The sequence below is a fragment of the Chinchilla lanigera genome, unplaced genomic scaffold, assembly GCF_000276665.1.
Source record: "Chinchilla lanigera isolate Chin_1 unplaced genomic scaffold, ChiLan1.0 scaffold00070, whole genome shotgun sequence".
Taxonomy (NCBI): Eukaryota; Metazoa; Chordata; class Mammalia; order Rodentia; family Chinchillidae; genus Chinchilla; species Chinchilla lanigera.
In genome coordinates, this window is record NW_004955471.1 from 10,473,228 (window position 1) to 10,496,187 (window position 22,960).

The 22,960-nt window shown below is 40.9% G+C and overlaps 1 protein-coding gene across 4 annotated transcripts in view; it reads left to right on the top strand.

Annotated features, from left to right (window-relative positions):
• The window catches only part of Pdgfc (platelet derived growth factor C), a 181,942-nt gene that overhangs the window by 154,545 nt on the left and 4,437 nt on the right, over positions 1 to 22,960 (top strand). For all 4 annotated transcript variants that reach the window (XM_013522909.1, XM_013522907.1, XM_005400945.2 and 1 more), the window contains 2 exons: positions 13,327 to 13,534; positions 19,093 to 19,310. In XM_013522909.1, coding sequence (XP_013378363.1) covers positions 13,327 to 13,534; positions 19,093 to 19,310 — 426 coding nt within the window. The remainder of the gene's footprint in view (positions 1 to 13,326; positions 13,535 to 19,092; positions 19,311 to 22,960) is intronic.

Consider the following 22,960-nt stretch of genomic DNA (forward strand, 5'->3'; position numbering starts at 1 on the left):
GTTCTTACACTAAGGAGACAATATGATGTTTACACATGCGAGTCTGATTCATTTCACTTATGAAATGGGCTCTAGTTGCATCCATTCACCTATGAAAGCCTTCTCCAGTCCATCCTCCTAATCCTGCTCTTTTACTTTGGAACTGCATGTAGTAATTGTATAACCTTCCTTGCTATTAATAATGCAGGCTTGCATATAAGATGTAGTTATTTATATCATTTTATTTGAGTTTCAAAACAACCCAGTAAGTATATTGCTATATATTAGTGTCTTTGACTTCTACTACTTAAACATAGAGAAAATATTCAAACATAGAGAAGATAAGCGGCTTGGTAGTAATTACAGCAACAAATAATACATGCCGGACCCAGGGTCTGTGCCCAGATCTGACTGAAAACTTTATGTTACTGCCATGATTCCGTGTTGCATCAAGAGTACCCTTTCCAGTTTTTAGTGATGTCCCATAAACTCTTCACTTCTGTATGCTGTGCACTATCATGACACTGTCCTGTGTTGTGGTTTTTTCAGCAGTTCCTCAAGTGACCTAATTTTCCATTTTAGAGCAGCTTTTGTGGTGCTGGATGGTGTGTATGTGTGTGTGTATACATTTGCGTGTGTACTCGGGCAAATAATTATATACATGCACATCATAGCTTTCTGGCTGGTATTCAGAAATATTTTCTTATCATACCAGTCTTTGAACGTGCTTCCCGTAGATAATCTTGGTTCATCTGAGTCTCTTGTCTCCTGAAAATTTTATGTAAACAACTTTAAAAAGCGATGTAGAGTTCTCATCTGGTTTTGTAATCAGAGTGATGCTGGCTTCCAGGAAGGAATTTGGAAATATTCCTTGTCTTTCAATTTCATTGAAGAGTTTGAATAGTATTGGCAGAAAAGGACTAACATCTAGAATATGTAAAGAACGTAAAAACTTAGACCTCCCCCCACAATAAAACACCAATGAAATAAACAGGCACTACTCAGAAGCACAAAGGACCAATAACTATCTGATAACATATTTACCATCGACAGCCATCAGGAAATGGAAATTAAACAACACTGAGATTCCACTTTATCAAGAAAGAATAATTATTATCAAGAAATCAAATAATAATGAACACTGGTGAGGCTTCAGGAGAAAAGGAAGCCAGTTACATTGTTCATGGAGTTGGGAACTAATACAACCACTGTGGATATTAATACAACCAGTATAGAAATTCTTCAAAACACTAAAACCAGAAATTTCACTGGACCCAGCTATACACTTTCTAGGTGTCTTCCCAAAAGAGTGAAAGGCATCATCTTACATGGTTACATGCATACCCTTGTTTATAGCAACATAATTTATAATAGCTAAATCTTGGAAGTGGCTTACAGCATGTCCATCAGCAGATGCGTGGATAAAGAAAATGCAATATTTCCTCACAATGGAGTACTACTCTGCTACAGAGACGAATAAATGTGATTCATTTGTAGGAAAATCGGCACATCTTGAAGTCACAATGTTAAGTAAAATATTCAAACATACAAGCTTAAATATTGTGTGATTACTCTTATATAAGAAACCCAAAGTATAAATAAAGAGCAAAAGGAAAGATCAGTGAAAGAAAGCAGAGGGATAGGTGGTTTGTAAATGGCAAGGGGGCAGGGGATGGAGGTCCAGGGAGGGAGAGGGGCATGGATGTGAGGAGAATGAAGGTGAGTCATGTACTTGTACCAGCTCTCCGCAATGCTCTCCGCAGTACATCCCAAGGATGAACCAATGACAAGGTGTTATGGTTGACACATTGTGTCAGCTTGAGTCCAGAAGCTTAACTAAGCAACTCAGGAGTTCTCCATCCTGGGGTGCAGACGACACACCCTTGCTCTAGGATGTTGTTCACTGTGTCAACTTGAGAAGTTTAAAAGTTCAACTAAGTGATTCAACAGGGGGCCAGGGTCCTACTTTGTAAACAGCTTCAGCTTGTGGAAGAGGAGGGCACAGAGATCGTGTGGGTGTGGGTGAATAGTTGATATACAATACAAGGGAGGAAAAGAGGCTTACTCCCCCACCTTTTGCTCCTGCTGCTGTTGCTGTCTTCTGCTGCCTTGAAATGTTGCCCCACCACCCTGCCTTGGAGCCAGGTGATTACAAACTGAAACCTCCACAAACTGTGAGCTAAATAAACCTTTCCTTCCTTGACTTTGGGTATTGGGTATTTGTCTCAGCAACGAAAGAAAAGTAACTAAGACACAAGAGTATGGATCTCTTACTGTGACAGAGTGCAGAGTTTAGAAGTGAAGAACTACAGGCCTCACTTTATTTTGTACATCATTGCTTAGTGAAAGGAGAAAGAAATGTTTTTTTCTGGAAAGCTTCTTGAAACTCTGACATTTTTCTTCTTGTGCTCTGTTGCATTAAAGAGAAAAGTCACACATTTTATGCCTTTAGTCAGTCTGGCTGATGCAGGAAATAAATGCTTTCAGTTTGTAGCCTCAAGAACACTAAAGTCTTTTCAAAATTCACTGAGAAACTGTTTCTCCCAGTTGATGCAGGATTCTACCATGCTCTGACTATCAAAGAAAGAGGTCAGCCCAGTGTCAACAGTGATATAATTCTGTAAATCCCAAGAACAAAACTAACCACTTTCTAGCATGTGGACAGCAGAGGTAAAAGTTGGATCTGCAGCTGATCTGTACATAAAAACCAGTTTTCCTGATGCTAATACATATTAATTTCCATAATGATGTGCATAACATCACCAGAAGCCAGTCATTGAGTGACTAAAAAGTTGGTGAACTGGTGAGGGTAATGTGTTACAGCCATCATTTCTGAAAACTCTTCTTTAAATGGCAGGTTTACTCCATGGACATTGGTATTACCACTCACACTGTCTTCTCTAAACTGGGGTTTCTCTGAAACCATGCTATTTATACCTAGAGCTTAAAGTCCTTTATGAACTTAATTCTTCCAACTAAACATTTTTTGAGGCTGGTTAGGAGATGATTAAAGCTAGAGTTTCAATTTCAGCATTTTTCCACACTGAGTAAGGAGCAACGTTTTGAATGCACAACTCACTTAGATTGTTGGCCCTTGTTTCTGATAGCGAAATTTAACACTTTAAACTCTAAAATAGAATGTTATAGAGTCACTTTTAATCTCTCCTAATCAAGTTTTTAAGGGACCCTGGCAAGAACATTCTAGAAGTTCCGTCTGGTCTGAGGCATCTCTTCTCAGCACTTTCATTTCAGCACGGACTTTGCTCAGTGCTCTTGTCTCTGCTCCCTGCACCCGCCCTGTGCCTCATGTGTCTCCTCATCTGGGCGACTTCATAGCTGAGGCTCAACCAGCACTTTTGATTTAGGAAAGTTCTGGAAATAATCAGCCACAGACTTAGGCCACTCCTCCAGGCCTGGTGTCTGCGCTTGAAACCCCGTTGTAACTCTACATAAATGGACACTTGCTTTGCAGTCAAATGTTCTGGGTACTGCTGGGCAATTATTCTGTAGTTTCTTTGTCTCTCCCCTTTCATACTGTCTAATACTATGACTTTGCTCTCTTTCAGTCTCTACGTTCCTTTCTCTCTTCCTCTCTTGGGTGACAATTTTACTTGTGGCTCCACAAAGAGAGCAAGAAGTCCCTCAAGCACCCCATTCTCTGCTCCCTCCCCGTCATGGCCTTCCTCTGAGCTTGGGTCAGCTCGGGCTGCCTGCCTTATGCTTCTTTCTTCCTTTTGTCCTTTTTCCTCCAGCACTCACCTGCCTTCTTCCTTTTCTTTGTCTTCTTCTCCTTCCCCTTCTTACCATTCTCTTGGTTCTGTCCTCTCAGCATACAAATTTACTATCATTTCTTCAGTCTTACACACAAACACACACACACATACGCACACATGCTTCTCTTGACCCCACGTCTCCATCCAGCTACCTGTGCTGTTCTTGCTGCCCTTCCAATTTCTGAGAGCAGCTCTTTGTGCTCGATCTCTCCAGGGGTCCTCCTCCTATTCTTTTCTAAACTCACACGCATCCTGTCTCCCTCTGCCATCCTACCCAGACCCCACCTGGTGAGGTGTCCAGGGAGCAGATGCTGCTCAGTCCTGCTGAGAACCCTGGGTCCTCCTCTTCCCAGAGCCACCACCCCCAGCTGGCACAGCTGACCCCTCACTTTCTCCCTCCAGTCAGGATCAGGGTAAGGGTAATAAGGATGATTCTCCAGCATTGTGTTCTTGTTCCAAGGCATTTACCAGTCTTCACTATTAAATTCTATTCCACTTGGGCCTCTCTGTTCAGGACCAGGGAGTGTTTGTAGGTGTCGCTGTTGCTGTGCTGCCGTTCCTGCACTAAGTGCCTCAGCCTGAACCTCTCCCGCGTCCGCCTTGCCGTCCGTGGCTCTGCCGGACAGTGTGCTGCCCCTGTCAACCTGTGCTTTCCAGCTGGACATTTAACTCTCACAGGTCTCCTCCCTGACTCTCTTCCCGTCACCCAGCCGTTCCTGCTGGTTCTCTTGCGTTGACGTTTTCTCTTTATTTTTTTCACTCATGATGATCGGTCAGGCAGTTTATAAAGTGCACTTTGTTTCATTATTTTTCTGCCAGCATTAAAAACCACAAGAGATGAAACATTACCCAGAAGACATAAGATTGAGCCCGTGCCGTGCGAAGCGTGGAGGAAATGGGAGGGAGATGCGGCCATTTTCACGTGGCTCGGTGCTGTGGCGACAGGAACGGAATGGGATCAGAACACCCAGCTTAGCGCAGAGAGAGAGAGAGAGAAGAGCTGTGCCGGGGAACGCCCTGCGGGAGCTGAGCCTTACTGCTGGGCGATGAGTAGCTCTATAACAATGGGGGAACTCACTGGCAAAGGCAGCAGCAGGAGAAAAGCTCAGATTCCAAAGCCTGGTTTGTTGATGGCTCCCTCCCATCCCAGCCTAGACCAAGAGGATGGAAGCGGAAAGCCAGAGATGCGCTTCATCAAACTTCTCCTTTCCGAGTTCTCCTTCGATGCCCCGCTGCCTTGTGACCCATCTGCATCCCGTGGTGAGCGCACGGCGGTCCTGTGGGGGCCCAGTTTACGTCTCAGGCTCCCCGCCACCACCTGCCCGGTGCCCGAGCACAGTGCCCGTGCAGAGCTCTGCCCACCCTGTGCCCAGCATCCTCTGTCCCCAGCTCGGGTCCTTGTAAATATCTGAAGTGCTGCTGCCCCCAGCCCTAACCCACATAACCAGTGCCTTCTTCTCTGACCCCAGTGGAAGGCGCACCCCTTCTTCGCACCCGTAATAAATCTCATGCAAAACTGCAGTGAGGTTTGATGTGGGATCTCACTATTAAGCTTACTGAGCACAGATCTGAAGATGTTTATCTGCGCAGCCGCCGCTTCTGCACTTGGCTCTGCTGGAGCATTCTGCAGATGGCCCCGAATACTGGCTGGGCGACACACTGAGTGCATTTGTACTTCAGGAGGAATACCGGTGAGATGGTGTCCTCAGGAGCTCTAGTCTGAGGTGCATTTGCTTCTGGTTTGGCAGTGAACATGTGCTTTTTTATTTAATGGTCTGCATTCTCTTTCATTTAAATTCCCTGACAATTAATCATTTCTTGATTGCTATCAGAGAGCGAAAGGTGGTGTGATGCTTTAGAGTCACACACTGGCAGCTGATGGATTTTCTTTCAGCTTTTTATGGCCTGTCGCGTTTTTCTGATTCAGAGGAATAATTTTTCAAAGCTTGGTCGAAAAAACATTCTTGATTTTGACCCTTCACAAATGCCAGTGGGGAAATTCTCTCAGGATTACATTGTGTAGTCATCTATAAAATCCTAGTTTACAATATAAATTATTACTTGTAATACACGGTTTTACCTAAAAACATAGAAAAGCGTGTGGTGACGCTGCCTCGCCAACCAACAGCCTTCGCCGTGCGTGGCAAAGCACTGACTTCTGTTAAGATCTTCAGCCTTAAAGTGCAGACACTGGCATGAAATTCCTTCTTTATCCCGGCCTGTGAACACTGTAAGTGAGGAGCATGTGGGGGTAACAATGTCTTAATCTGTAAACATAGGCAGGTCCTTGGGTTCTCAAGTTGCGCGTGGATGGGAAAATTGATCCCTGAGCAGTTGTTTCATCCATCAACTTAGTACGAAGCCATACTTATGAACATGAGCATTATTTTTATTTAAGACAGCATTTTGGGCAAAACTTGTCATCTCTTTCCCCATATATGGGTCCAGGCAGAATCCTGCTGCTCTTCAGGGTTGAAACCATGAAACTCACAGCCTTTGAAGGTCAGCTTCAGGTTCCTTGAATTTATTGTGTTTAGGTACGAGATAATACACCCTGCTGGCTTCCTGTCCTGGACTGTCACTGTGATTAATTACTAGATACATCAAGTTTGCTTCAATTGCTGTGCTCGTCTAATAAGATCCTCTCCATAGGAAGACGTGATATGGGTTCAATCGGCCGCCCTTCCTAGGATTTCTCACTTAAATACATAATCTCCGTTACCCAGGAGGTATTAAAACATCTGTTCTTCCATAGGAATGCAAGCATTTGCTTTTCTTTGCTGGCTTAAAAAAATTTTAAAAACATATCCCGGATAGCTTTTAGGATGAATTCAGATAGGAACAAGGGGAAGAAAAGAAACATGTTGAAATGAATTGTTCCGGGGCATTCTTGTGTCTTTCCTAACTCTCCTGTCCGTCGTTCTTGCAAGGCAGTTTTGTCTCTGCGTCCCGTCTGCTTCTTTCTCTGCTAACGTCAGACCTATGCACAGTGCATCAGTCAGACCTCATGTGAGGGAGGCTGGACACACGAGTGAGGAAGGACCAGACCCCAGGTGCTCTACCCCAGCTCTTCTTGCTTTTGCTTTGGCGACAGCCTACTGCTGTGTCACCTGGGCTCGACTTGAACTCCTGGACACCAGGAATTCTCCTGCCCCAGGCCTCCAAGTACTTGTAGCTGGGACCTAAGCCCAGCTCCACCATGCCTGGGCTTTGCACAGATCTTTTTTCTTCTCCTGCAACACCTGATTATTTTTAACCACAGCAATGAAACCTAATCTGCATTCCTGAACCTCCGTTAGGCATGAATGAAGTGAAAGCCTTATCAGTTTGAAGTATGCAGTGTGCGATTGACTGAAAGAGCTGTACCATAAATCTCCCAGGCCCTAAAAGTTTTATACCGGTTGCTATGCTACGCAAGGTAAACATTTGTATTTATTTGTCCAAAGGAGGTTCACTGTAAATGTTTTATTTTTAAAATTGCACTCACCACAAAACATTCTAATAAAATGACAAGCTCTGTTTTTTGAAATCAGTAACTATTTATTGTGAAATTATAAGCAGTGCAGATCGTACTGTTCCAAACAGGAAGTCAGCTTTTCTCTTTCTGAACAAAAAAGGAAAACATAATAATACATGCATAATGCACTTAGAGTAGCCATAATAAAATGTAAAACACCAAAATATTGACTTTAAAAGTCACACTGGAGAAGACACTAAGGAAACTTACTTTTGCAGCCAGACTTGCTCTCTGGAACTCAAAACACTGATTCGGTTCATATGGCTATGGTTTCGTCTGACCTTACAAGCTGCCAGTAACTTTTCAGCAATAAAAGTGGAAATATATCTGTTTTGTAGTATTCTTTTATAACGTGTTCACTTTTTATGTATGAACTCACCCAAATTTGTAGGATACTTGTTTGGTTACTTACATGACTCATAGCAGAAAAATCTCAGTTTGCTTTTGTTTTGCCCGGAGAAGAATCTCTCCTAGGATCTAGAATATTTGGTTTAGAGGGGATGAACTTCAGAAGGGCCGGCCTTGACTGTTTTCTTCACAGGACTCACCTCATAGGGTTTTCTTTTCTTGTCTTTTTGAGATGGGGTCTCGGTATGCAGTTCAGGCTGGCTTTGAGCTCACTTTGTAGCCCAGGCTGGCCTCAAGCTCACAGCAGTCCTCCTGCCTCAGCCTCCCGAGTGCTGGGATTACAGGCAGCTGCCACCACGCCTGGCACATCATAGGACTTTAAGTAAATGTTTGATAAATTATCTGATGAGTGGAGTATAATATTAACCTTTGTTTGCTTCTACAATGAATCGTGTGTGGACGAGCTGATGACAACACATATTAATGTTCCAGGGCTGCCTTAACAAGCTTCCACAGACTGGCTAGTCCCACTGTGAGATGCCAGCAGTTTGAGGTCAAAGCCCCAGCAGGTTTGGTCTCTTCTGCAGCACCCTTTGATGTGTGGTGGCCTCCTGTCTCCTCCCTGTGTATTCAGAGCCCTCTGTGTGCCAGGCCACTGCTCAGATTTCCTCCTTGTACCAGGACACTTGGACAAATATGTGCCCATCTGTAGAAAGTTACTTGTATGATGTACAGCAGTGTCTTCCTAAACTCACTGACATCGTAAAGCAACAGGGAAAACTCCCAAGAGAAAACATGGAAAACTAGACCTGTGCCTCGTCGTAGACGTAAGTAGTACATGGTGCTTTTGAAGCTCTCTAGATGATTCTGCGGACCCTTGGATCTGGCGTCATGTAGGATGTTTAAATGGAGAAGTTGCTGGGAAACTGGAAGGTCACTTAGTTTAGCTCCTTCACTCTACAGAGGAGGACACTGGAGCAGAGTGTCTGCCCAAGGTCTCTTTCAGCTCCACCTGCGGAGCTCCAGGCTCCGGCAAGACTCCCTCTGCCTGCTAGGCGAGGCTGGGGACATGGTTCTTCGCACCAGACATTCTGCTTTCTGTCACCATCCATAGTGGATGATGAGCTAGGGCAACTCATAACTTGCAAGTGTCTATTTTTACAAGCATAAAACCACAAAATAGGGAACATGAAAATCCAATTCAAGCCAAGGCATCAAATATAAATATTTTCTAACCAGCTTAACAGCCCAAGGAGAGGATTTTTAAATATCAAAGATACTGTTAGAATTCTCCTCATGCTAACTGTAGGGGGAAAAGCCACTAGTCTGTGCTGAACCTGGCATTGTGTAACAGGAAAATAACAATTTAGAGGACACTTTTTTTCCTGTAACTTCTTGTTTCTCATTGGAAAAGCAGAACTTTGAAAGTGAGCGACTTGGTTGTTCCTTGAACTGGAAGGTGGGGCAGTGGTGATGAGACAGATCTTAAATAGAAACACAGAATTTTCTCTTTAGTCTGGTCTTATTTTTTGAGTCCAAGGACAATGTGTTAATTCCTATCCTAATTTTCTCTTTGGTGTGGGGGGAGGGTGGAGATGATATACAGAGACCTGGAGCATTTTTTCTTTTAGTTTAACTAAATTTAAATGTTTAGTAGCTTGGAGGCTTTCGACCCTAATCAGTCTATACCTGCAGGAACATGTGGTAAGATGCTTTCCTCCCAACCTTTGCCTCAGGTGAGGAAATGATACATCCTGATACTTTGCTAAATGCAAAGTTTGCTCAATATCACAAGATCATTTTGTGTCACTTTCTTTGGGGTTAATATCCTAAGCTTTATCTCAGTAACCATTGATTTAGTTTGTAGTTTTTCATTGTTTCACAAGGAATTCTCAATTCAAGCAGTTTCTAACAGTCTTGGAAAACAAGTGAAGCAGCTCATTGCTGGGTCTGGGTCGAATTGAAATTAGCCTAAATAACCATTTTATATCATACCTATAAGGTACACTTGCAATGTCACACTTAATTTGTACTTTGTGTATGGCTTTTCTATAACTATTTACTTTCTGCTCGCAGATTGTAAAGCTTTTGATACGTTTTCTACCATCATAATCACAATAACGTTCAGACACTTCTTTTCTTTTTGTGGTACGCAGTTCCTCCGACTTTATCCTGAGCTAGGTCCCCAGCCTTTTTTTTTTTTTCAAACTAAGTTGCTAAATTGCCCAGGCTGAGCTCTGACTTGCAGTAATCCTGCTTCAGCTTCCCAGAGTGCTAGGATTACAGGTGTGCACCGCTGGGCCAGACTTCAGTTATTCTGTGAGGCTTACTGACCTTTTTGATTTTCGTTTATAAAGACATAGGCATTATGGCTTATTTTCTTTTACATTTGCAAAACACCTGCATCAACTTTCTCACATTAGAAAACTCACTATAAGCCAGTTTGGTTACATTAAAAATGCAAATCTTTATTAAACCTTGTTTATTTACATCTGTTGTGTAATTATCAATCATCATATATTCTCCACTAAAGCAATTTTGTGTTTTATGGACAATGAGAAAATTTATTAGGTAAATTAAAAACATACTTGATTTAGTTTCTACTTTTCAAAAGCTTAGCAGTCTAGTTGTTAAAACAAAACATTATAACGTAACTAGAAAATTTCGTGGTCTTAATATTATAACTAAAGATAATTGTACTACTAATTTCTTTTGGTTTATTGAAAGGCACAGGTAATGCTTAACTGATCATTTTACATGCTTGTATCTGATAATCTGAGCAACTACTTTGAAGTAACAGTATGCAATATAACAACATATTATTAATTTCCCATCATCTTGTTTTGAAATTCTGCATCATTTTTAATGTTTTTAAAAATCTTTTAATTCTTTTTAAAATAAAATTTTAAAAAAAGATTTGAGCAGGGAAAAAATACTGTAATCAGGTCCTCAACAATGTGAAATGAAGCCTTCAAAATAAAAACAAGGTGAGGAATTGCCGTCCCAAAGCTCCCGCCCTCACTTCTTCCTAGCCTGAGCTCGGAGAACATTGCCAGTGACCCAGGTGCACTGAGTCCCAGCAAAACCAGCATCCCTGCAGTAGCTATTTTAAAGGGCCTCATCATTCAATTTACAGAGCGCCTCTTGCTACTCCGACCAGAGGCCTGGGCAGTGCAGAGAGGAGTGCCATCAGTGGATGCCACACTGTGTATGAGACAGCAGCGGTCCCGATGCTGTGGACGGACTCCTGGCTCGACTGGGCTTTGTAAAGCCCATTATAAATGAAGAAGGCTTAGCATGTGGGTCCACAGGTGCAGAATCTAGCATGGTAAAGACACAGTCTCAGCTGTGCATGTGTGATAGCTAGCGAAGAGACCCGGTTGCCTGGGAAGGAAGATGCCTGGTTTTGGTGAGGAGAGGCTTAGATGGGCAGATGAGCCCAGGTCAGAGCTGGGGCCCTCGGTGTCGCTAAGGAATTTGGGTTTTATTGTGTAGATGATCACATGAGCGATGACATCTTGTCTTAGGGAGATTAACCCCACTAAGACAGCGCTGAAGGACTGGAGGAAAAGTTGGACGGCAAGGAGATAAAGTCAGAAGCTGCAAAGCTCAGGACGTGGTTTGTAGTGTCTAGCCCAGCTTCTGAGGGATGGTAAAGAGAAGGAAGAGCTGCTATGAGAGTGTTTTATTGTAAGAAATATTATTTCAACCTGACTTCTAAAAGGAAACCATAGTTACTTAGAAAACATTGAAAACATTAAAAAGAAAGCATGCACTGTGGTTTAAACCATAGCTAAGCAATCTTTGTACAAACCTTTGTGTCTTTTTATTTTATTTCTATTTCTGCATAGTAGAATCACAGTATGTTAAAAATGTATGTATGTATACTTGTATTGAACTGTATTATGTACTTAACAGTTTTCGCCATCTTTTGTTAATAAAAATTGCTAGAAATATCATTTTTAATGGCGGCACACTGTTTCACTTTCTGAATAGCATAGTGAACTGTTCCACTATTATAAATTTAATTTCCAGGACCAGTTGTGGTGGTGCATGCCTGTAATCCTAGCAGTTGGGATGCTGAGGCAGGAGGATCACTTGGAATTCAAGGCCAGCTGGGGCTACATAATGAGACTTCAGGCTACATAATTAATTAATTAATTAAGTTAATAAATACATTTAATTTCCTGCTAGAATTTTATTGTTACAAAGAGTGCTAAAAATGAACATCAACAAACATACATGTTTTATTTTATGTTTTTCTGTGTTTCTTTTTGCATATTTCAATTTCAACTCTGATATGCAACTCCCTACACATTGAAAACTGGGAAAGCATGGTTCTTCCTGAGCTTTAAAAGCCCCTGCTTTTACTGAAATCACTTGGAGCCTGCCCCTTAATTAGATATGCTTTAATGCGTCCCCCATAATTGGGCAGGTAGGTTGCGTCCAGGGTGTCTCTATTCCGGACGAGGCTGCTGTGACTGTCAGTGCGTGCACTTCAAGCGCGTAGGTGAGAGGCTGTAGACCGACCGAAGGCTGATCACAGAGGCGCTCCGTGCACAGCGGGTCCATCAGCCGCAGGGAAGTGCCCTGCTCTCCTTCCGCGGCTGAGCCCAGGAGTACCACGCTGCCCACGTCCTCAGCATCCCATTTTAAATTCTTCACGACCTTTCCTATGGGAAGTAGGATGTCCTTTAGCCAATGTGAAATAATACCTTATTTTTGTTTTGCATGAGGTGATGAAATTGAACCTATTATTTATATTTCAGCATTTTTTATTTATTAGGCATATTCTTATAGCATAGTTTCAAGTTTCTTGTCTCAAAGTTTGCTTGTCTTTTTTCCCTATGGAATTACCCTTTCTGGTTTGGTGTGTTCTGTACACTGCTGTGGTGGCTGTCACATGTGTTGGTTGACAAAGTATTTTCCCACTCTCTCTCCTCCTGTTTCTTAATCTTATTAAGTCTTTTGTGTTAAAAAATATATAGACAGTGGGGGATATAGCTCATTGGCACAGTGCCTGCTGGCATGTGTGAGGTCCTGAGTTCAATTCCTGGTACCAAAAAAACACAAAAGTGTAGACAGATTTATCAGGTTGATCATTTATGATTTAGGCATTTTCTATCTTAAGAAAAAAGTTTTTCACCAGTGCCAAAGAAGTATCTCCTATATTTTATTGTAGTTCTTATGAGGTATTTTGTTTTAATTTTTAAATTCATCTGGCTCTGACTTTCATAACTGCCAAGCTAGTTTCTAGAATGAGGAATATTACAAATTAGAAGGTAAAATTAGAATTAGGAAAATTTTATTACATTTTTCATTGTATATCCATAATCAGATTGTGGAGATAGTTTTAAATAAACAGAAGGTATCTATATCCACAGTGCGTAGTAGTGAAAATTAAGATCTTCATTTGATTTTGCAGAAGATCTGTCAGAGTTAATCTGTGTGAAATCTTTGCAAAGTAATTCCGCCTGGTCGAGTTGAATGCAGTTTTGCTTCCTGTGTGTTTCCAGCCTCACTCACTCTAATTAGAGAAGAGATACACTGTCATTTTTATTTTTTTATTTTTTTATTTTTTCTCCGGTACCGGGAACCGAACTCACGACCTTGCGCTTACCAGGCAGGCGCTTTTGCCGCTGAGCTAAATCCCCAGCCCCTACACTGTCATTTTTAAAGTAGTTAACAGGGGCTGTGTTTTACTTTCAGCGAGTCGCAGAGGCTGTGAGTCCGTCAGTGCTACCCCCTTCGGCCTTGCCACTGGACCTGCTTAACAATGCGGTCACGGCCTTCAGTACCTTAGAAGATCTCATTCGCTATCTCGAGCCAGATAGATGGCAGCTGGACTTGGAAGATCTGTACAGGCCTTCGTGGCAACTTCTTGGCAAGGCTTTTGTTTTTGGAAGAAAATCCAAAGGTAAGCTCCCTCTTCAGACAAGGGCCAATGTTTCAGATTCTCCTGCCCCAACTTCTAAAGGGGAGAGTTTAAAATTCTTCAGTGATAGATGTACTTAAATCATCCCTTTTCTTAACACTTGAACATATTTACATGTGAGAGTACAACAGAGGCGAAAGTAGTCACTTAACTCTAACTCGGTGGGTTTGGTAATTTAAGAGATACTTCTGAAAACTGCAATCATTTTTTTAAATCTTCTCAAATGGTATCTGATGAAGTATTTTATTACATTTCATAAGAATCATTGCTTACCTCCAGTCTATATTTGGAGCATGTTGATTTATAGATTCAAGGGTAATTATCATAGCTGAGAAACAAGATTTGGAACTAGAAAGGGGGAAGGCTCCATAAAACTCATTCGTACCTTATCCCCCATGGGACACAGTTACATTCATTTACATTTCTTAGGTCTAGAAAGTTCTGTGTGGAAAATAGCAATGGATCAATAAAAAAATGAAGTGAAATGTTCCCAAGCTAGGATTTATAGCAAGAAAACCATGAACTAAAGGAAGCTGTGCTGTAATGGCTTTTCTTCCTATACATTTTGCTTTTGGAATTACCACTTTTGACCAAACAGCATGCATATCTCCTTTTCAGAGTAGAAGTACTGATGACTTAACCTAATTCCACATGATGAAGCATGTGCAAATACTGTTAACTGAGCTTTCAATAAGGTTAGCTAGATTTCCTAGTGAATTCTAAAATGCCAAGCATCCCTATCAGACACAAATGAAAAGGCAATAGAAATCACTAGATGAACCCAAACATGCATTCCAGTCTGTCAGGGCATTGAAATGCACGTGGGTCAGGGGCTGGGGATTTAGCTCAGCAGCACAGCGCCTGCCTGGCAAGCACGAGGTCGTGAGTTCAATTCCCGGTACTGGAAAAAAAAAAAAAATGAAATGCACGTGGGTCATTCTATAGAAGGTAACTCCATGTTGGAAAATGTGTGCAAAGAACAATGTTTAGTTAATTGGAGCCATTCATGAGGGCAGATGGCACCAGACTTGTTCTAAATCTTGTCAGAGAGAAATCTGATCCCTGCCTTTTCCAGCACAGATTTGCAGCCCTTCTGGATCATAAGCTTTTCTCGCAGCAGGTCGTGTTCAGACCTGCACCACCCTCACATTTTGCCATGCCAGCAGACCTGGTTTCCTTGCAGCAGTCTTCCAAATCTAAGTTCAAGTGCACGGGCAGCCCAGTCCCGTCCAGATGCTGAATGCTGTTCCACATTTATGAGATTTGATCTTGATGAATAACTTACCAACAAGACTTCCCTTCCCTCCCACTTAGGACCAGGAAGACGAAGATCTACAAGAGAAGCTGAAACACCCATGAATAGGGCCCTTGTTAGCAAATGTGAAATCGATTATCACGTGCCTCTGTAAGGAGCAGGGGAGTGAACAAAATGTTTCTGAGCTCAGATCTACTTTTTTGACAGCTGATTGCTGGATTCTAGCCTAAAATCCTACCTTCTAGCCACATCTTTATACCTAAATCTCTCTGCCTGTTTCTCAAAGATTTGGCCGGAGGCTAATGTGCATTTAAAAGCATCCAGGGCTGAACCAGATCTTTCAAATATTCATTTAGCACTTTCCAAGTTGAAGGCTTTTGCAGTTTGCCAAAACTATTAACTTTTTAAGCATGCAGTAAGTGTGAGAACAGCAGTGTATATTTTTGGAACTTTACATAAACTAAAGTGCAGGTGTGGTATAACATCTATGTAGACAAAAGCAACCCCCCTCTTGAGAATCATTGCACAAAGGAACAGGAGTAAAACTTTTAAAAGCTTCTAATTAGACATTGAAACAGATTTCCCCCAGAATAAACATATCACAGTGTTACCACATTCATCTTAGAAGGACCACCCTCAGATTGCATTATGGTAACGCAATATCCTTGGATTGAATGTCTTAAAAGAATGAAAGACTAACAAAGTAAAATGTGACCATAATTTTTATGTCAGTATTATCTTACTTAGAAAAACTTACAGTATTAGCAAAATTTGCACTAAAAGTCATGATTTTGATTAGGGATGTGGTCAAATTTTTTTTCATTGGAAACACAAAATAATGTATGCTTTCTCATAGACAGTAATTATAAAAAGGAAAAAATAATCTAAAGGCTGAGTTCTATATTACTAACAGTTTGTACAGAGAAACTTCCTCAATATTTTAGTTAAGCTAATAAAAATATGCCTTGGTGCATAATCATACTTTTTCTTTTTCTTTTTTCTTTCTTTTTTGGTCTAGAAGTTTTGCACAATGTTTGGAGAATTTATGATACAATATTATGTTCACAGCACTTATTTTAACAAAGCTTATATGAATTTAAAGCCTTAAGAGTAGGACGTATAATTGCAAAGATGATAAGCTAACTTAAAATTCCTTAATTATCTCTTTAGCCCAATGTGGTTTGTATTAATGTTTTTCTGCTGCTCTACCTTCTGATTCTTCCTCTGGCCCAGAGTTTTTATCATGGGCTTCTACTGCAGGAAAAAAGAAAAATGATATTTTCTAAGTCAAGCTTAACTAGTACTTTAGAAAGGGCTTTTGACTTTTGTGTCAAACATGATAAATGAATGGAAGCTAGGTTGAAAGTGTGTTTAAATTTTCACATTGGAGCAGGTATCATAACTTACTTCACTTGGGAAATCTATCTAACCTTTTATTGTGCTTAAGTAAACATTTAAAGAGAACGCACACAGTTTCATTTTCTGGTTTCATGAAAGAGTGCATCTAAAGCTATTTGGGGAAGGTGAATGCCCTTTGAAAGCTAAGAGCTTCCTTCCCCTTCTAAAGGAGACAGACCCCAAAAGAACACTGGAAACTGGGCAGCCAGCTTTGTGTTTGTGAGTTCATATTTTCTCCCTCCTTGCCCAGGTGAATAAGATCTAGGTTCAAATAAGATCGCCTATGTTTTTAACATTTAAAGAGGAATGTGCACATGTACTCTGAGGGCAGCAGAATGAAACCAGGTAAAATTAAACCAGGTGTGACATCACTTAACCTAATGATCTCATTAACTTGACTACTGATAAATTAGTTTGTTTTTTTTTCAGGGCCCTTGCAAGAATGAACTCATTTCCATTTAAATACTTGAAAGTTTTCACAGGATTGTTTTCAGATTAAAAATCCGCACTCAAATAAAAACTTACTTTCTGTTGAATTGGAAGAAATAATTTTTAGCTGATAATGTAAAATGACCCACTGAATTAGTCTGGCTCGGTGCATTCCTAATACTTGACCTACCTTGTCCACAATCATACGCTTAACATGTGTGTAATTCACAATTACATATGCACAATTTTATAATATATTTCTTAGAAATGTTAAAATTGACTCTTTGGTGAGGAAAATCTTGATCACATATATTACAATGTCAAGAAAGCAAGCACTTGGGTTTTAATTATTGTGATATCTTCAAGTTATTTAAACTGTAACAATTAATTTTTAAAATCAGATTCACCTGATGGTTATTACTATTTGAGCACACCTTTAATCTGAAAGTATTTCTTCCAATTCATGATTTTAATGTTTCTCAGATTAGGGTAAAGGTATTTAACCATATTTCTTATAATTTAGATAATAGCCCTAAGCAAAATAACTTCCTAGAAAAGCAAAGAACCCTTTATTCCTATAGGAACCTTTTTATGTACGGAAAACATTTTATTATAGCACCAGAAGCTGTTGGGAAGCACAGCTGCAAAGGTATTAGGATTTTATGGGCTTTGAAATTTAGACAGAGTAGATAACTTCAGATTCCTCTTCTTCCCCAGCTAAGAAGTGCACAACATGCTTTTATATTAAGAAGTTAACATATAAATGAATATGTGTATATATCGTGAAATAGAAAGTAATGGGAATAAAGAGAGAAGAAAAGTTACTGTTCTCTGAGTACATTTCTGCTGTTGGTTTTCAGTTTCACTCCGGTGTGTTGTGAGAGCCCTTTGCAGGAGCTCCCTGCTTGGGATGTGTTAAGGTCTTTGTCGTTACTATGACCGTGGCTCATTTTTAGTAAGAAGAAATGATTAATTATTTGATTAATTTCCAGAATAGGAAAATTTATGAAGACAGAAGTTAGTAAGTGGCGGCTTCTGTGTAGAGGGGAAGGCGTGGGCGAGGATGGCAAGAGGGCGGAAGGTTGTGCTGTGCAGTAACCAAAGTGATCTACCTTTGGTTGTGGTCAAGGCTGTACAACTCTATCAGTGTGCTAAGCTGTACAGAACTGTGCACTTTCACTTTGTAAATTGTACAGTGTGCAAATTTTCATTCAATAAAATTGTTATTTAATGAAAAAGAACCCTGAAGAATATACATAATATGAACCTCCCTCTTAAATTTTTTGGATAATTGTATTATGTGGTATTTCTAACACAAAAGAGATAAAACTGCAAAGCAGAAATGAAAATTACATTAGAAATATTTATTATAAGCCAGGTGTGGATCATGCCTATAATCCCAGCACTTGGGGAGGCTGAGGCAGGAGGATCTTTGCAAGTTCCAGGCCAGCCTGGGTTACAAAGTGAGCTCAAGGCCAGCCTGAACTGCAGAGTGAGACACTGTCTCAAAAAAAGAAGTATTTACTCTAATATTTAACTACTATTCGTGTGTCATGTATAAATTCATACTAAACATGGTATGTTATTTTGAGGCAATTTTCCTGAGACAGTCATTATCATTTTGTAGTTAAAAACAATGGCTCTTTGAGGACTTACTATAACCGTCTAATGAAAGGATATTTTGTGTAGTTGGTCTTTACAAGTAGGTATTTAAAAGAATAAAGCACAAACTAGTTAAACAGCTTGCTAAAAGCAAGGAGACAATGGTTACAAATTAGACATCTCTTCCATCTTTCAGCAGAGGAGGATAGAAATCTAAAAGTATGGACTTAGTCTCAATTTCAAAAAGCATACACACCTACTGCCTTTGGAGCTGTGCTCTCTAACAATTTTTTTAACAGCTCTGCTGTTCAATAAAACACATCTTTTCACATCTTCCACTCAGCTACCTTCCTCATCTCCTTTCTGTATCTTATGTTTCTTCCTGCCAAACAGACTGTAGAAGTTTCTCCTGACTGGCTTCAGTGAACTGGTCATTAATGGTTCTCTCCCATTACCCTTTTAAAAATTACATTTGTTTTTTAATCAATGCATCCATCGTTTTACAAGCCACCCTTCTCTCCAATGTGTTCCTTGTCTGCTTTTTTACTAAGGTTAAAAGGTGTAGCCCTTTTTTTCCCTCTATAAAGTTTCCTATTTATAGCTCTCAACTGTTTTGTTGGCTTTGCTCGGCATATTGCACAATGGCGTCTCTTTCTTGGTCACCAAGTCATAATGAAGCTTTGTGTTCCACGAAATGGAACGTCCAATGGGCGAGCTGTCCAGCCCTACAACCTAGTAAAAATAAGAAGGGATATTGTTAGGGTGATTATTCATGAAATAAGGGGATTTCTTTATGAAAAGTCCTGCATGAACATCTAGTTTTTTTTTTTTCTTTGCTTTTCTTTGTGCCTTATAGTGGTGGATCTGAACCTTATAAAAGAGGAGGTGAGATTGTACAGCTGCACGCCTCGGAACTTCTCGGTGTCCATCAGGGAAGAGCTAAAGAGAACCGATACCATTTTCTGGCCAGGCTGCCTCCTGGTCAAACGCTGCGGGGGCAACTGCGCCTGCTGTCTGCACAGCTGCAGTGAGTGTCAGTGTGTCCCAAGCAAAGTCACAAAGAAATACCACGAGGTGGGTGTGGCACGTTCTCTTACCTTCCTGTGGAACTGCGTGTCTTGAAGCCAAACCCTGAGTCTAAAGTGGATTTATGTGTAGAAAAGAGATACAGCGTTCATGGGGAAGGGGTCTGAATAGTTTATGTTGTTTCTCTTTTGAAACTAGGATCTTTAGTTTAAAAACCTCGGAGATTAAGGACTTAGAAGGCTTATTCTCTGGTAGCTTTTCCTGGGTGGTCAGTGAAGTTCTTACTACTGATACAAAAAGAGAAAATGTGTTTTTCTGAGGGGTAGAAGTCAGTGAATCCTTTCAACTTTTCAACTTTTAAAACTGGGAAAATATTTTAAAGACAAGTTTAGAGATAAGTGATTGTCTATTTTGGAAAAGGAGATCTTTGAAATTTGTTTTTATATTTGGACCCCAATGGGCACATAAATCCCAAGAGAACACACTCACATTTATAATACTCTTTGTGTTATTTAGGTCACCTCAAATAACAAGCTCAGTGTCTTATGAATCTTTTTCACCCTTTCACTCCTTTATTCTCTGGAATTAAGGAAAGTATAACATGGAATATTGGTAAATCTTACTTTGAAAGCCTTGCGAGCTGTCAGCCTCATGCACCTGAAATGCTCATTAATGCCGGAATATCCCTGGCTGAATGCTGCATTCTCCAGCCAGCGCCGTGCGGCATGCATACATCAAAGTGCCTTTCTGATGAGTCACTTTTAATTTCTATAAAATACTTACTTTATACCAAGCCAAAATCTGCCCTTCTGACCTCACTTCAATATATCTTTCCTATTTTAAATTCTTGCTTCAAAGGAAGCAATGCAGAATAAGTAACTACTGAAGAAAGACATTGGAGAACCCCTCGTGTGCGAGGAAATTTAAACATGTGGTCTCGTTAACTGTGCTTCCTGGGACGTAGATTCCCACTGCTTCATCAGTGCTTGCTGTCACCTGAGAAAACAGGACATGAAAGCCTCCATTTCCGGAAGACAAGAGGCCCTGTTTCCACCTGAGATGTACCATTCCCTGTGACCATCATCGGGATGCTTAACCTTTGCGGAATAGTGGGAGATGGGATATTCTCTCAGGTTTTTCCTACCTTCACCGTTCCCTAGCCATTACTGGATGGCAGTATTTTAGAAGGCAACACCCAGAAGTAAGAATCTGTAATAAAAACAGGATTATTTGTGTCATTATTTGTGCTCAGCTTTCATGCCCACCCCCAGGTTTCTAGAGGTCCCTGTTTTAGGAACTGAGTCTGTCTCAGTTGCAAGAAGTAGCTGGTCTGGGGGCCAGCGCAGCAGTGCACGGTGGAGTGGTTCGGAGCTCTGGGCGGTGTCCGCGCAGGCCAGCCTTCCGGCCCATCCCTGACCTGGAATTTAATCAGCAACAGCGACGGCATCTGTAATGCAGCCATTCTCCAACAACGTCAGAGTTAGAATGCCGCAGAGGCGGGGCAGATGTTAGAATTGCCCAGCATAATGTTAGAAGATGCAATCAGGATACGGATGAATCTGGAAGGGTCCTTTCCCACCTAAAATCATTCTAATTTTAAAGTATTAAAGTAGGTACTTGATTCTCATGGATTAGGGAAAATATAAGCTGGAGTATGAATAATTTTTACTATTTTAAAGCCTTGGGAACTGTAGACATTGCACACTTACAAGTTTCATTTTATTATTTTCAAAGTGTTAAGATTTTAGCGCAAAGCTTCTCGCTCTACAGAGGGTGAAAATGCTTTTCCAGTCTCAGCGCAGGGGTCACCAGGAGCGGTGGGCTTGCAATCACGGCTGTACTTGCTTCCGCCAGGATCTCATGCGAAAGCCCAGCGATGCGATAATTCTGTTGGGGCAACGTCCCTGTGCTTCGTGGTGGATTACCGAGAGGGACAGAATGGAGGAGGGCGAAATGTGGGTGGGTGTCCTGGGGTTGCTTTTCCAGCTAATTCTTTTTTAAAAAATTTCAAAAAACAGCTAAAAATCCATGAGCACGCCAAGCAACACTGCAGAGCTGCGTTTTTACAGGTTATTTGGGTCGGTGTCATCTTCTTTATCAGCATCTGTTTCTCTTCCCCCTTTCCCCCTTCCTGCTGTCTTCCTCCTCTCAGTCCTGGTCCTCATCTTCATCATCAGTTTCTCCATCATGTCCCAGTCTTCTTCCTCACCGCACCTCCATCTTCCTCCCCTTCTACAGCTCCATCTTCGTCCTCCTCCTCAGGAGTCTTCCTCCTGGCTCTACTCATCTTCCCCATCCTCCTCATCCTGCTCCTCTCCTCTGCACATCCCCCTGCCTGTGAGCCTGGGGCTTCCAGCCCTCTCTGCCCTGGCCGTGCAGCTGGCTTGGTGAGGCCCAGAGTTGAGGACGCTCTCCCGGTAGTCGTTCAGGTTGGGGACCTCCGATGAAACAGATCCAGTTTCGCTGGTAATCCAACTTGTTTAAGGCCTTCAAGGTGCTGGTAGCTTTTGTTTTATTTCCACTTAGGTTTGGATGTGTGCACTTGGGAAGTTTTCCCAGCATCCCTGGGTGGAGTAGGTTATAGACACACTGTTTACCTGTGTACACCTATGTACAACTAAGGAAACTTTTTTTCATTATGTATTGATGTCCATCTATTAGTTTCTCACAAATATCTGTAATATCTAAGTATAAAGAAATATAATTATAAAATCATATGGTCTACTTGTAGTGAAGGTATAATGGAGTATAATGCCCCAGTATTTTGGGAATCATCAGTTGTTTTGTGGTAGTATTTTAGTAGATTTATCTTTTGGAGAAAGGCCTGTTTGTTGACATGTTTGAGAATTTCAGAGACCTAAATTTCTTTCATTCTTGTATGTTGCAGTTCAAGTCTAATCCCTCTAATAAATAAATGAAATTATTTTTAAATATAACTTAAAATTGTTCAAAATTATTAAATAATTGAACACCATTAATTGAGAGCTACAGAATTAGTTCATTCAAAGGCAAGCCTATGTCTTGGACTTTAATTCTTTTTATTGGTTTTCCCAGTTATTAAATTGAAAGATTTCTCTATTTTGTGGAGATAGAAGCAAAGTGAGAGAGTTTAGAAGTTCTCATACACCTGATTCATCACTCTCCCAGCTCCCATGATTATTAAGGTTGAATAAATTGTGAAAATTAAAAGGCTCGTGAATACATCATCACGTTATAGCATAATAATATTATTCATAAAGTGATTTGTAGGATTCATATTGCTTTCGTATCGATGACTGGATCCCTTTTTAGAGATATTGTAGTCAGAGAAATACATTTCCTCAATAATTTCTCTATGTCCTAAGGAGGAGTTTTCAGGAAAGTGAATCAGGTGCTTCATGTATGTGTAAGCTTGTATGTCTTTCTCCCTCAGAACGATTTTTAGAGTCCTGCCTGTCTGCACACAATGACACAGGCCCCCTCAGTGCACGCCGGCCCTGTAAAGATAGCTACGGGAGCGAACTTGCGCAGTTTCAAAATCAGGGTCTATTTTCCTTTGTTTCTACCCAATTGAGAGCTAAAGAAAACAAAGATCATAATACAATGTAGTTCCTGAGAAGACAAATCCAGGGAGAGACTTCCGGGTTTGAGTCTAGCGTTTGTTAGCTGTGTGACTTTGGGTTATATAATCTTGGTGGCTCGGTTTCCTCCTCTGGAAT